This window comes from Symphalangus syndactylus, chromosome 6 (assembly GCF_028878055.3).
Source record: "Symphalangus syndactylus isolate Jambi chromosome 6, NHGRI_mSymSyn1-v2.1_pri, whole genome shotgun sequence".
In the NCBI taxonomy this organism is placed as follows: Eukaryota; Metazoa; Chordata; class Mammalia; order Primates; family Hylobatidae; genus Symphalangus; species Symphalangus syndactylus.
This window is the reverse complement of record NC_072428.2, coordinates 103,006,339-103,019,285: the sequence shown is the minus strand read 5'-3', so window position 1 is coordinate 103,019,285 and position 12,947 is coordinate 103,006,339. Positions and strand designations below refer to the sequence as shown.

The following is a 12,947-nucleotide window of genomic DNA, read 5'->3' as shown; positions in this document are numbered from 1 at the left end:
TAATGATATAGACAGGGGTTTTTAATATAGATAAAATGAAAATTTATGACAATAGCATAAAGGGTGAGATGAGAGAATCAGAAATAAACTTGGCCCTCCATATACTTGGATTCCACATCTGTGGATGCAGTCAACCACAGATCAAAAATATTTGCGGCAGGCCATGGTGGCTTGCACCTGTAATATCCCAGCACTTTGGGAGGCCAATGCAGAAGGATTGCTTGAGCCCAGGAGCTTGAGACCAGCCTATGCAACACAGCAAGACCCCGTCTCTACAAAAAACAATAAAGTTAGCCACGCATGGTACACCTGTAGTCCCAGCTACTCAGGAGACAGATGGGAGGATCGCTTGAGCCCTGGAGGTTGAGGCTGCAGTGATCCAAGATTGTGCCACTGCACTCCAGCCTGGGCAACAGAGGGAGACCCTATCTCAATAAATAAATAAAAATAACAATACAACAATAAAAATAATATAGCACAACAACTATTTACATAGCATTACATTGCATTATGTATTATAAGTAATCTAGAGATGATTTAAAATATATGGGAGGATATGCATAGGGTGTATGCAAATATACCATTTTGTATAAGGGACTTGAACATCTGTGGATTTTGGTATGTACAGTGGTTCCTGGAACCAGTCCACTGTGATAATATTAGTACTTTGAGGTTCTTATACATTAAGTGGTATAATATTGCTTGAAAGTAGACTGATAAGTTAAAGCAACTGCTAAAATAAAAGAGTTATACCTAATCAGCCAACAAGACTGATAAAATCATAAAAAATTTAGTTAACTCAAAAGATGAAGGAAGAGGGGAAAGGGAACAACAATCAAGTGAGACAAGTAGAAAACAGCAAGATTATAGATTTAAAACCTAATCACATCAATCAACACATTAAATAGAAATGGCCTAAATGCCCCAATTGAAAGACAGAGACTGGCAGATTGGGGGGAAAAAAGCCAAGACCCAAATATGTGTTGCCCATAAGAAATGTACTTCAATTATTAAGACACAAATAGAGTGAAAGCAGTAAGATGGGGAAAAGAAAGCTGGCATGGCTACATTAAAATTAGACAAAGTATATTTCAGAGCAAAGAATATGATCAGGGATAAAAATGACCATTCCATAATGATAAAAGGGTCAGCTCATCAAGAGTACGTAACAATCCTAAACCAAACTTGGTCTATGCACCCAATAACAAAGCTTCCAAATATGTAAACCAAAAACTGATAAACTGTCAAGGAAACATAAACATTGATAAAATTATAGAGATTTCAGCACACCTCTAAATAATTCCTAGAACAGGTATACTGAACACTTGGTGAAGAATTCACAGTGGAAATTAGAACTTTTTTGAAATAAAAATACAAGATATCAAAATGCATAGATGTCACTAAAGTCACAAAAGTAGTACTTAGGGGAAAATTATAGCACTAAACACCTTTATTAGATAACAGTCTCAAAGCAATGACATCAACTTTTCAACTAGAAGAAAAAAGAGCATTAAATCCAAAGTACAAGAAAGAAAATAATGATCAGAGCAGAAATCAAATGAAATAGAAAACTTTCAGAAAAATAGGGAAAATTAATGAAAGCAAAAGCTAGTTGAGTAGATCAGTAAAATTTATAAACTCTAGCCTGCCGATCAGAAGAGAAAAAGGTAACATCATGACAGATTTTATCAACATGAAAAGGATAAGAAAATATTTTGAACAACTTTATGCCAATAAATTCGACAATCCAAATGGACCAATTCCTTGAAAGACATAACCACCAAAGCTTATTCATGAAGAAACAGATAAGATGAATGGTCCTAAATCTATTAAAGAAATTATGAATTGGCAATTTAAAACCTTTCCACAAAGAAAATTCCGGGCACTAATGCCTGCATATTAAAATTTACCAAATAGTTACAGAAGAAATAATACCAATTATATATATTCTCTTCCATAAAATTGAAATGGATGGATTACTTCCCAACTCATTCTGTGAGGCCATTACTCTGGTATCAAAATCAGACAAATGTTACAAAACAAAGCTATAGATCCATATCCCTTATGAATATAGATACAGATGTTCTATACAAAATTTTAGCAAATTGAATCCAGCAAGGTATTTTAAAAAGATAATATATAATGGCCAAGTTTATTTTCTCAGCCATGCAAGATTGGTTTAAAATTCAAAAACAATCTATCATATTAACTCAAAAAGGAAAAGTCATTTGATCATTTCAGTAGGCACAGAAAAAGCATTTGACAAAGCTTTGACAAAATTCAACATCTGGACTTTCCTTATTTAAAAGAAAATTTAAAAAAACTCAGAAATTTAAGGGAATTTCTTGAACCTGATAAAGGGTATCTGAAAAATCTCCAGCTAACATCATCCTTAATGGTGAAAGAAAAATGCTTTTCTCACAAGAACAAGATAAGGATGTTTACTCTTACAGCTTCTATTTAGCATTTGTACTAGAGGTTCTAACAATTCAATAAAGCAAGAAAAAGCAATAAACAGCATCCACATTGGAAAGAAGTAACGCTGTATTCACAGGTGTCATCGATCATCTATTTGATTGTTCTGTGTAATCTTCAAAGAAGCTCCTAAAACTAAAATGAGTTTAGCAAGGTTGCAAGAGACAAGATCAATATACAGAAATTTGTGTGTATATACTAGCAACAACCAATCAGAAATTTTAATTAACAACAGTACCATTTACTCTGGCATCAAAAATATGAAATATTTATTTTATATGTGAGCATATATGAAATATGTAGCTTATAAATCTGACAAAAGTAGAAAAATCCACATGCTGCAAACCACAAATTAGGAGAAAGTAAAGATGACCTAGGCTGGGTGCAGTGGCTCACACCTGTAACCACAGCATTTTGGGAGGCCTAGGCAAGTGGATTGCTGGAGTCCAAAAGTTTGAGACCATCCTGGGCAATGTGGCAAAAACCTCTCTACAAAAAAAAATAGAAAAATTAGCCAGATGTGGTGGCACTCGCCTGTGGTCCCAGCTACTCAGGAGCCTGAGGTGGGAAGATTGCTTGAGCCCAGAGGGTGGAGGTTGCAGTGAGCTAAGGTCACACCACTGTACTCCAGCCTAGGTGACAGAGTGATACCCTGTCTGTATAGAATCAGTGCAGTCCTCATCAAAACTCTTGTGGGGTTTTTTGTAGAAATTGAAAAACTTATTCTAAAATTTGTGTGGAAATTCAAAGGACCTAGAATAATAGCTCAAAACAACTTTGAAAAAGGACAGTGTTGGAGAGTAACACTACCTGATTTCAAAATTATAAAGCTGCAGTATTCAAGACAGCATGGTATTGATGTCAAGAATATCAGTGAAATATAGTAGATGGTTCACAAATAGGCCCAAACTTAGATACCTGATTTTTGCCCAAGATGGAAAGCATAGTCTTTTCCACAATGGTGTTGAAACAAAGGGGTATCCATATACAAAAGAAGAAACTTCAGACCATACCACACTCCATATAAAAAAAATGAACTTGCCCGGGTGCGGTGGATCATGCCTGTAATCCCCGCACTTTGGGAGGCCAAGGTGGGCGGATCACAAGGTCAGGAGTTTGAGACCAGCCTGGCCAATATGGTGAAACCCCATCTCTACTAAAAATACAAAAATTAGCCAGGCATGGTGGTGTGTGCCTGTAGTCCCAGCTACTCAGGAGTCTGAGGCAGGAAAATCGCTTGAACCCAGGAGGCAGAGGTTGCAGTGAGCCAAGATCACGCTACTGCACTCCAGCCTAGGCAACAGAGTGAGACTCCATCTCAAAAAAAAAAAAACAAGATATATCATAGACCTAAATGAAAAAGCCATAAACTATAAAACTACTAAAGGAAAACATTTTGAAAAACAGTCTTTATGACCTTGGGATAGGAAAAGACTTCTTAGGTCTGACTTTGAAAACAACATCTAAGAAAGAACAAATTGATAAATTAGTCTTCATCAAAATTAAAAACTTCAGCTCTTCAAAGGACACTGTTAAAAGAATGAAAAGGCACATGATACTGAGAAAATATTTTTAAGTCATATATAATAAAGGACTTGCATCAAGAATAAATAAAGAACTCTCAAAACCCAGTAAGAAAATACTTAAAATTTAAAGCAACCCAATTATTTTTAAATGAGCAAAATATTTGAACAGACACTTTAACGTAGAAGATATCTGGATGCCAAATAAGTCCGGGAAAAGATGATAGACATCACTAACTCATTAGGAAAATGCAGATTAAAATCGCAATACCACTACACATCTATTACAATTACTAAAATGAAACAGACTAGCTATACCAAGAGTTGATAAGGATTTGGAGGAACTGGAACTCTCATACTCCTGGTGGGAACATGAAACTACATAACCACTTTTGAAATCAGTTGGGAGTTATTTAAAAATTAAACGTACTACACCACCTACTGTATGATCTAGCCACCCAAGATATTTCCCCAAGACAAATTAAAGAATGTTGATTCAAACACATGAATGGGAATACTCACAGCAGCTTGAATTGTAATAACCAAAAACTAGAAACAACCCAGATATCCATAAACAGGTGTATATGGATAAACCAACTGTGGTACATCCTTGATACAATGGGATACCATTCTGCAACTTAAAAAGGAATAAACTATTAATACCTGCAAGAAAAATCTCAAAATGATTATTTATATAAAATTCTAGGAAATACAAACTTCAATGGTTGCCTGCTGGCAGGGGAAGAGAAGGGATTATAAAGGGGAATAAGGAAAATTATGGGGTGTTGGATCTGTTCATTAACTCGACCATGCCAGTGGTTTCATGAGTATAAAAATACATCACAACTTATCAGACTTATGCTTTTGTGTCATTTATACATCAATAAAGCTGCCTTTAAGGGAAGAAGAAAAGCATCTTTTTTTCAGGTACTAGAACATTACATACCACTTTTCGTAATAAACAGTCCAGATGACTACGTGGCTGGCTTGTATATACACTAACATGAGTGAGGGATTAAGGTATTAGGTCATATCTTTGTTAATAACTATTGGTATATGATAGAGTAATTTTTGTCTAATTTTAAAATTGCTTTCTTATTCTGATTCATTTCCATAGTTTTAAGATTTAGCAAATTATATAATGTTGTTTATTCCTTTAGTTGTATTGTTTCCCATGGTCATTTGTCTAACTAAATTTAGTTTGTTCCAAACCAGGGATTAACTTTTTAATAGAATAAAAGTAATGTTGAGGGTTACTTTTTAAATGGTTAAAGTTAACGGTTTCAAAGAACTTAAGTTTTGGAATCATTCTGCTTGTACAAATTTTATAATGCCTCTTTTATTATCCTCTTTATTTGATTCATCTTTATTTCATGGTATTTCTTGTTTAGAGTTTTTATATTAGCTTGTTTTTGGTAACTGTGAATGTAAATAGAAATAAGTCATTCCTGTAAACTCCGACCCAAATTAAAATTCATGTAAGTCCCAACCCAAAATACACACTTATTTCCCATTTTAAATTGTTAAGCAAAAATATACATTTAAATGATGATTAGCAGGTCTTTGGACTTGAGATTTTTGTAAAAGTTGTGGTTGAAGAAATCTGTTCAAGTTTAATAATTTAAAAGGAAAAATATATAATCAATGCTGGAATTACTATGATATGTGAAATGGTTTGCTGAAAAGTCTATGTATTAAAGTGGAAATAATCTTGAAGTTCTTAATATGCCTTGTTTTCTGTTTCTGCAGAGTGTCTATAAATGTGATTTCCTGAACTTACAGCTTCAGCAACCACTCCAGCTTGCACAGGATGCTATAGATGCTTTTTTGAAGCAGCTGAAAAACCCTATTGATTCTCTTCCTGGAGAACTTTTCCATGTGGTTGTTTTCTCTCTCCTTCTTTCTTATTTTCCATCTCCTTACCAGCGATGGATTTGCTGCAAGAAAGCCCATGAACTGTTAGTGTTAAATGGTTTATTACTAATCATCACACCTGATTCCTCCCATCAGAACCGTCATGCTATGATGATGAAAAGCTGGAAGATTGCTATAGAGTCCCTGGGCTTTAAACGCTTCAAGTACTCAAAGTTTTCACATATGCATCTGATGGCATTTAGGAAAATCTCTCTAAAAACCACAAGTGACTTGGTTAGTAGGAACTACCCAGGAATGTTATATATTCCTCAAGATTTCAACAGTATAGAAGATGAGGAATATTCTAACCCTTCCTGCTATGTTCGATCAGATATAGAAGATGAACAACTAGCATATGGTTTCACAGAACTCCCTGATGCGCCATATGACTCAGATTCTGGAGAAAGTCAAGCCAGCTCTATTCCTTTCTATGAGCTTGAGGACCCCATATTACTTTTAAGTTAATATAGAAGCAAAAAGCCCCTTTCAGTCCAGGCTCCTAAACTAATTGCTTACACCAATTGGAAATACTAACATGAACTCAGTGCTGAAAACCTGGTTTGCATAAAAGAAATGCAGAGGTTTACAGAGTTTGCTATTTTTTTCTACTTCTCAATTTTAAAATTTATTCTTCTATAGAAAGCTTAAAGTTTCATGCAGAGTGACTGATGTCATAGCAGAAACTACTGTTACTTTAGCATTTAGCACTATCATAGAAAGGTACCTTTTTCTCTTTAGTGCTATTGTGAAAACAAGCATAATTTGCTATATGTTTTCCTTTTCAACTTTTCAATGTTGACTATAAACCATTGAATGGAAAACTTTAAGATGTAGAAAGCTGTAGATTGCACTTTGATGACTCACAAGTTAAATGTGATACAGAAAAATAGATCGGTTAGTTTTTTGTGATGCACTTATCTTTTTCTTTAACTAAAATTGTGATGTTACAGAAAGTCATTTTATGTTCCTTTTTTGTCTGATCTAATATTTACTGAACTTTTTGTAATTGGTGATAATTCTTTTTCTTTCTTCCTTCTATTAAAAGCTCATTTGACAGCATCAGACATTGGGGGAGAGATTTCCCCCAAAGTGTGTATTCTAATTTTATTAGCCCTATCCAATAAACACCATTGCCAAAGTAGTATTTTCATAACTTTCTTGTTGATTTGGGCCTTGGTGTGAAGTATATTTACCTGAGAGTTCACTTTTAACTTTTCTTAAACTTAGGCTTCATTTACAAAATTTTTTATTTAAGCAAGGAACAATGTAATACTCAATAATGACCTAAAACACCTTTTTGAAAGGGTTTGCACTTGGAAGAGAGTTTATGTTCTGTTGAAACCAACTTTGATAGGGTCCTCACCTTTCCATTAAGGAGGTGCCGCACTACAAGTTTCAAATTATATGGAAAAACCTAAAATTAACCCTCTGTTGGTGATCTCATAAAATGGTTTTGACCTTTTGGTATATTAATTTCTATCTAAACTTTATCAGAAATTTTTCTTTGAATATATCAATTAGTTGGCTGTGGGAATTTTCCCTTTCCACATTAATAAATGCCTTTCTGTGTTTCTGAATCAGAAGCAAATGATTAGGGAAAAATATATGTCCAAACAAGACAAGATTAGTTTAAACAGTTAAGAACGTTTAGTCCACATTGTCTTGTCAGCCAGCAATTGTCATGGAAGCTATCATTTTTAAGAGTGCCACTGTGTGGATTTTTTTTTCAAGTGGTTATTACATTAAAATTACCTCATACTGAGGTTTTTGCACTGAAATATCACAGTTTCAGATTTCATGGTTAATGTTGTGCGTATGTTTGTATGTTTTTAAAGGAAACTTGCATTTTCAATAGTTGATCCTAAATTTCATAAACTGCACTTCTTTACTCTGGTAAAGCTGATGTTTTTGTGCTTATTGTGAATTGCCGTAGTACCTTTGAATGTCGAACTTTATTTAGAAATATAAAACTTATCCTTTATGATATAAATGGTTGAGTGTATGTACCCAGTATTTCTAATTAAATTTCACATGCTAAATTAATGAAAGTAACAAGATTGTAATTTTTTAAAGTCAGTTGATTAAATGCAATAAATATTGGTTGCTCAGATATGCCACAAGTAACTCAAAATTTTTCATTTACTTTCAATAGCATAAGATTCTTTCATATTTAGGATTGACTGTTCTTTCCAGTTAAGCACTACAGGATTATGTCTTATAGCTTCCCCAAGAGAAGGGGGAAAAAAAAAAGCACTGTGTTGAGGATAGTACAGAACTATTTTGAACTATTTTGGTAGTACCTTTTACCATACTGTTTGCTTTTTGATTTGGGTAAATACCTTAAGAGCAAAGAAAACAATACACCAAATGAAAATGCTTTGAAAGTAAATGAAAACAGCGCTTTTGAAAGGCTGGTGTAGTATGACCCTGGAGTCAGCCTTTGTGTTACAGCTAAAATGTTGGTGCTATAAATTCTGATTGTTTACAGATGTTGATTCTGCTTATGCTCCAAAGTGTGCATGATGTATTTTACGTAGTACTCTGAGGAAGTCTCTTTATAAAACCTACTACCACTTAGTATAAATTTGTTTGAATTTATATCATTTGTTACTGTAAATTCAGCTTATTCAAATTAGGTTGGCACAGATTTAAACTGATACACATTCCACCAAAGCCAATTCAGTGTATAAGTATTGAAGTATAAGCAGTCATTGCAGCTTGATGCCAGATCATGTATGTAATAACAAGTGGAAGTTAATAGGGCCTTCTAATACTGTATGGGTACTCCTAAGAATTATTCCATTTTGGATATAAAGAAGTTATGAGGCCTCCTGTCACATTCACAGCTGGTTCTCCAGAATAATTTGGTTGTTTCAAAAACAAATGGTAATCATTTGGTTGGATTCTTCAGTATCATGACTAGATCATGTGGTTTTACCATACTTGCCAAGTGGTGGGAGGTAGCATACCTGAAAATGTACGTGTGTGTTTGTTGTATTTTTTCACATTTTGTGAACAAAGCACATTTATTAAAAATTTTAAATTTTCTAGTATTCTTTGTCTGTTACTTGTAAACCGAAAGTTCTGTGGTCTTCGATGTATCTCACTAAGTGATTTCAGCATTGGGAAGCAATTTAGAACTTGAGTGACTTGTACAATTTTCCAACTGGGTTTCATTTTTGTTAAATCCCTTAATGTCATAAATTTATTCACTGAGATCCAGAGAACTCAAGTGACTTCCCATTGTCATGTTTTGTCATGTTTATGGCAGAAGCAGGGCAACAGCATAAATTCTACTTTATTGTATGTCAACCATATCACATTTTTTTTTTTAAAGTAAGCTACATAATTTATCAGTTCTTTCAGGACAGCAGATGTCTTTCTCGTGATATGAAAGGTTTTTTGTTGTTGTTGTTTATTAAACAAATGTTTGAATTCTGCCATGTGCTATATATGCGGGGAAAGCAGCAAGGATTGGAGTGATCATTGTCCCCTGCTCTCATGGAGCTTATGACCTAAGAGTGAAGACAAGCATGCTATGTGTACTTAGTATCTGTATCCAAGAATGATTACCTGCTGATGCTACAGTTTTGCCCCGGCTTAAAATCCTTAATTCACAGAAGTAGAACAGGAAATAAGAAAAGCTTTAAACACAAAACTAGCAAATTACACATTGTGGATAAGAGAGATGTATTGTTCATTCCTCTAGAAAAGTATAACCTAAATATAAATTCTGATGTAAAAGCAGAAAAAAAAAAATGGATACAAGCTTTTTGTTCCATTTTCCTACACTTTCTGAGCACCATGCAGCAATGCTATTCCTCTGCAAGAGTCCACACACTAGGTCAGCAGAAATGTAAATCAAAGATTTGCTTCCTTCTGGGTTTTGTAAATTGCTTGTTAGATGATAACAAAGGTAGAAAACATTCTTTGTTGCAAAAAAACCCATAATACAAACATTTACTACAAGGAATGTTTGTATTATAATAACTTTATTCTTTAAAAAAACTGAATTGCATTAACCATGATGGTATGATAATTCATATTAAAGTCATACCCATGAGCTACTGTGAATGCAAAGCTCCCCAAGTATATTAGTGGTGGCCTATATATATATACACACTACAAAATCCAGTGAACAAGCAGGCTACAATAGCTAACGATTTAAAATTAAAGATCTCTAAATGCATAAAAGGAGATACGCTGGTTTTTTTAAACCCTGTTTTTCTTTTGTCAGAGAAATGCAAATCTCAGCAATTGGAAAGCCTTTAAATTTACCTTAAACTTTGGTTTGTATGCTTTTTTCTAAACTTGTTTCAGAATCTTAGTAGTTTTCCGGGTGGCTCACGCCTGCAATCCCAACAGTTTGGGAGGCTGAGGTGGGTGGATCGCTTGAGGTCAAGAGTTCAAGACCAGCTTAGCCAACATGATGAAACTCAATGTCTACTAAAAATATAAAACATAGCCAGGCATGGCAGCATGTGACTGTGATCCCAGCTACTCAGGAAGCTGAGGCACAAGAATCGCATGAACCTGGAAGGCGGAGGTTGCAGTGAGCTGAGATCACGCCACTGCACTCCAGCCTGGGTGGACAGCTAGGTCTCAAAAAAGGAAAATAACCATCTCAGTAGTTTCTAAATTAGTATGCATCTATTTTTTTAATGAGAATCTTGTTACATATGGCAATATAGAGTATGAACTTTTAGTAATTGAGTTAAGCAGTTCAACTTATTTTGAATTTTATTTTCAACCATAACACCTTTGCTAAGTTATGAGAAAGCTAGTCTGCTTTTTGTGATAGTACAAAATATTTATTGTCAATGGTTGTTTTTAGTAATCAAAAATGATAGCTAAAACTATTCTGCATCATAAATTTTTAAGTTTGGGCCCATCAGTAGTATCAAAGATGGTACTTCTTTCTATGGTTTTTAAGTTAAAGGAAAACTACAAAAAATTAGACCATAGGTATTGACTGCAGAATTGTTTCTTGAATTTGTCATTAATAATTTGAAAGCTATAAAACAAGTCTGTTGTTGGATTGGAATGCCCATGTAAGCCATAAAAATGGTAGGGAGCATTGCCCCCAAAAAATGAAACAGTATTTTCTAGATCCAGCCCTGTTTGCAACTCTTTAGGGAGAAAATGCGAGAAAATATACTTGCATCCTTTTATTGCATATATCCAAGTAAACTATTCAGTAGTGTCCTGATGACAGTATTTCTTCTGTAGCCCTTTGAACTGGTGTGGGAAATCAGCTACTGAGAAGAATATGATTTGTGGTCACAGATACTCTATATGAAGCTATAATAGAATCCACATTTAAGTTGTTTACATTTACATTCAACCCTGGACCTACAAATCATTTTTGCAGTTAGCTAATACCACTCTAGCTATGCCTGTTGTCTTCTACAAGGAAAAAGAATACGAACATGACCATGGCCAGTGTTAATTTCCTTCTCCCTTAAACTCCTATTCTATAATGCATCTCTGGATAAGAGTTTTTGCATTGACAGGCTAAAACATGAAAGAATAATGAAGTCAGGAAAAAAATGGTTTCCAAATTGCCACAGATATTTTCAATAGAAATCCAAGTGATAACATGTTTCCTAAAGCTAGGCATGGATGAAACATTCCTTGGAAATAAATGGGTAACTACTGGAAAAAGGAAAAATCTTTGAGACTGTCTGCAAGAAGAAAGATGCTTAAGACAGAAAGAGGGCCTAACAGCTTAACTAACTGTATAATGAGCTTTATATTCTCTGGCTCCACTGAATCATTACCATGGTTTAAAGTACTGGAGTACAGTGTGTTGGAGGTAGAACAGGGACTTGGGAATTTAGAAGTAAGAAGACATATTTTGATAGGAAAGTGGAATGGTCTGGAGCTTGTAACCAGAAAAGGTGAGGGCGGGGGTGGGGGGGTGGGAGGGAGGGCAGTGGGGAAGACCCTGTGGGCCTAGGGAATGGTGCCAATTGGAATGAAGAGATACAGAATGGAAGTCAGGATATCACAAACCATCCCTTTAGTCTTACGGTTAAACTGAACTGCTAACATCAATTCCATAACTGAGAAAGTTCCAACAAATTATTTATATTAAAATGAACAGGCTGGGGGTGGTAGCTCACACCTGTAATCCCAGCACTTTGAGAGGCCAAGGTAGGCGGATCGCTTGAGCCCAGGAGTTCAAGACCAGCCTGGCAATATAGTGAGACATCATCTCTACACAAAAATTTTTAAAAATCAGCCAGGCACAGTGGCAGGCACTTGTAGTCCTCGCTACTTGGGAGGCTGAGGCATAAAGATCACCTGAGCCTGGGAGGCAGAGGTTGCAGTGAGCCAAGATTAGGCCAACGCACTCCAGCCTGGGCAACAGACTAAGAGCTTGTCTGAGAAAAAAAGAAATATTTTCCTCCCTAAAGTTTATCAAATTTTAATATCACTCTGTAGAAGACAGTATTATAAGTAAATATAGGTTAATAGTAATACTTCTGTGAGATACTGTGTAATACATATTCCCACAGAATGTGAAACATAAAATTCAAAAGAAAGCAAGCACAGGTCTTGTGACAAATCACTTTATATAGAGTATTACCTAAGACATGATGTACTTGGAGTTGTCTTGAGTAATAATGAATTTTCATGGATCTAGTAGGCCTTGTGGTTCCCTTATTTTTTATTATTTTCTTTTTTTATTATTATAGTACTTTAAGTTTTAGGGTACATGTGCACAACCTGCAGGTTTGTTAACATATATATACATGTGCCATGTTGGTGTGCTGCACCCATTAACTCATCATTTAACATTAGGTATATCTCCTAATGCTATCTCCCTCCTGATGGGATGTATCTCAAAATAATAAGAGGTATTGATGACAAACCCACAGCCAATATCATACTGAATGGGCAAAAACTGGAATCATTCCCTTTGAAAACTGGCACAAGACACGGATGCCCTCTCTCACCACTCCTATTCAACATAGTGTTGGAAGTTCTGACCAGGGCAATCAGGCAGGAGAAAGAAAGGGTATTCAATTA

The 12,947-nt window shown here is 35.0% G+C and overlaps 1 protein-coding gene and 1 long non-coding RNA gene across 6 annotated transcripts in view; one reads left to right on the top strand and one right to left on the bottom strand.

The window, feature by feature from the left end:
* The window catches only part of BMT2 (base methyltransferase of 25S rRNA 2 homolog), a 116,347-nt gene extending 107,382 nt beyond the window's left edge, over positions 1–8,965 (top strand). The window contains exon 5 of the mRNA XM_055283737.2: positions 5,748–8,965. Coding sequence (XP_055139712.1) covers positions 5,748–6,377 — 630 coding nt within the window. The 3' untranslated portion in view covers positions 6,378–8,965. The remainder of the gene's footprint in view (positions 1–5,747) is intronic.
* The window catches only part of LOC129484906 (uncharacterized), a 210,234-nt gene continuing 203,093 nt past the window's right edge, over positions 5,807–12,947 (bottom strand). For all 5 annotated transcript variants that reach the window (XR_010121583.1, XR_010121579.1, XR_010121580.1 and 2 more), the window contains one exon: positions 5,807–5,935. This is a non-coding gene — a long non-coding RNA (uncharacterized lncRNA). The remainder of the gene's footprint in view (positions 5,936–12,947) is intronic.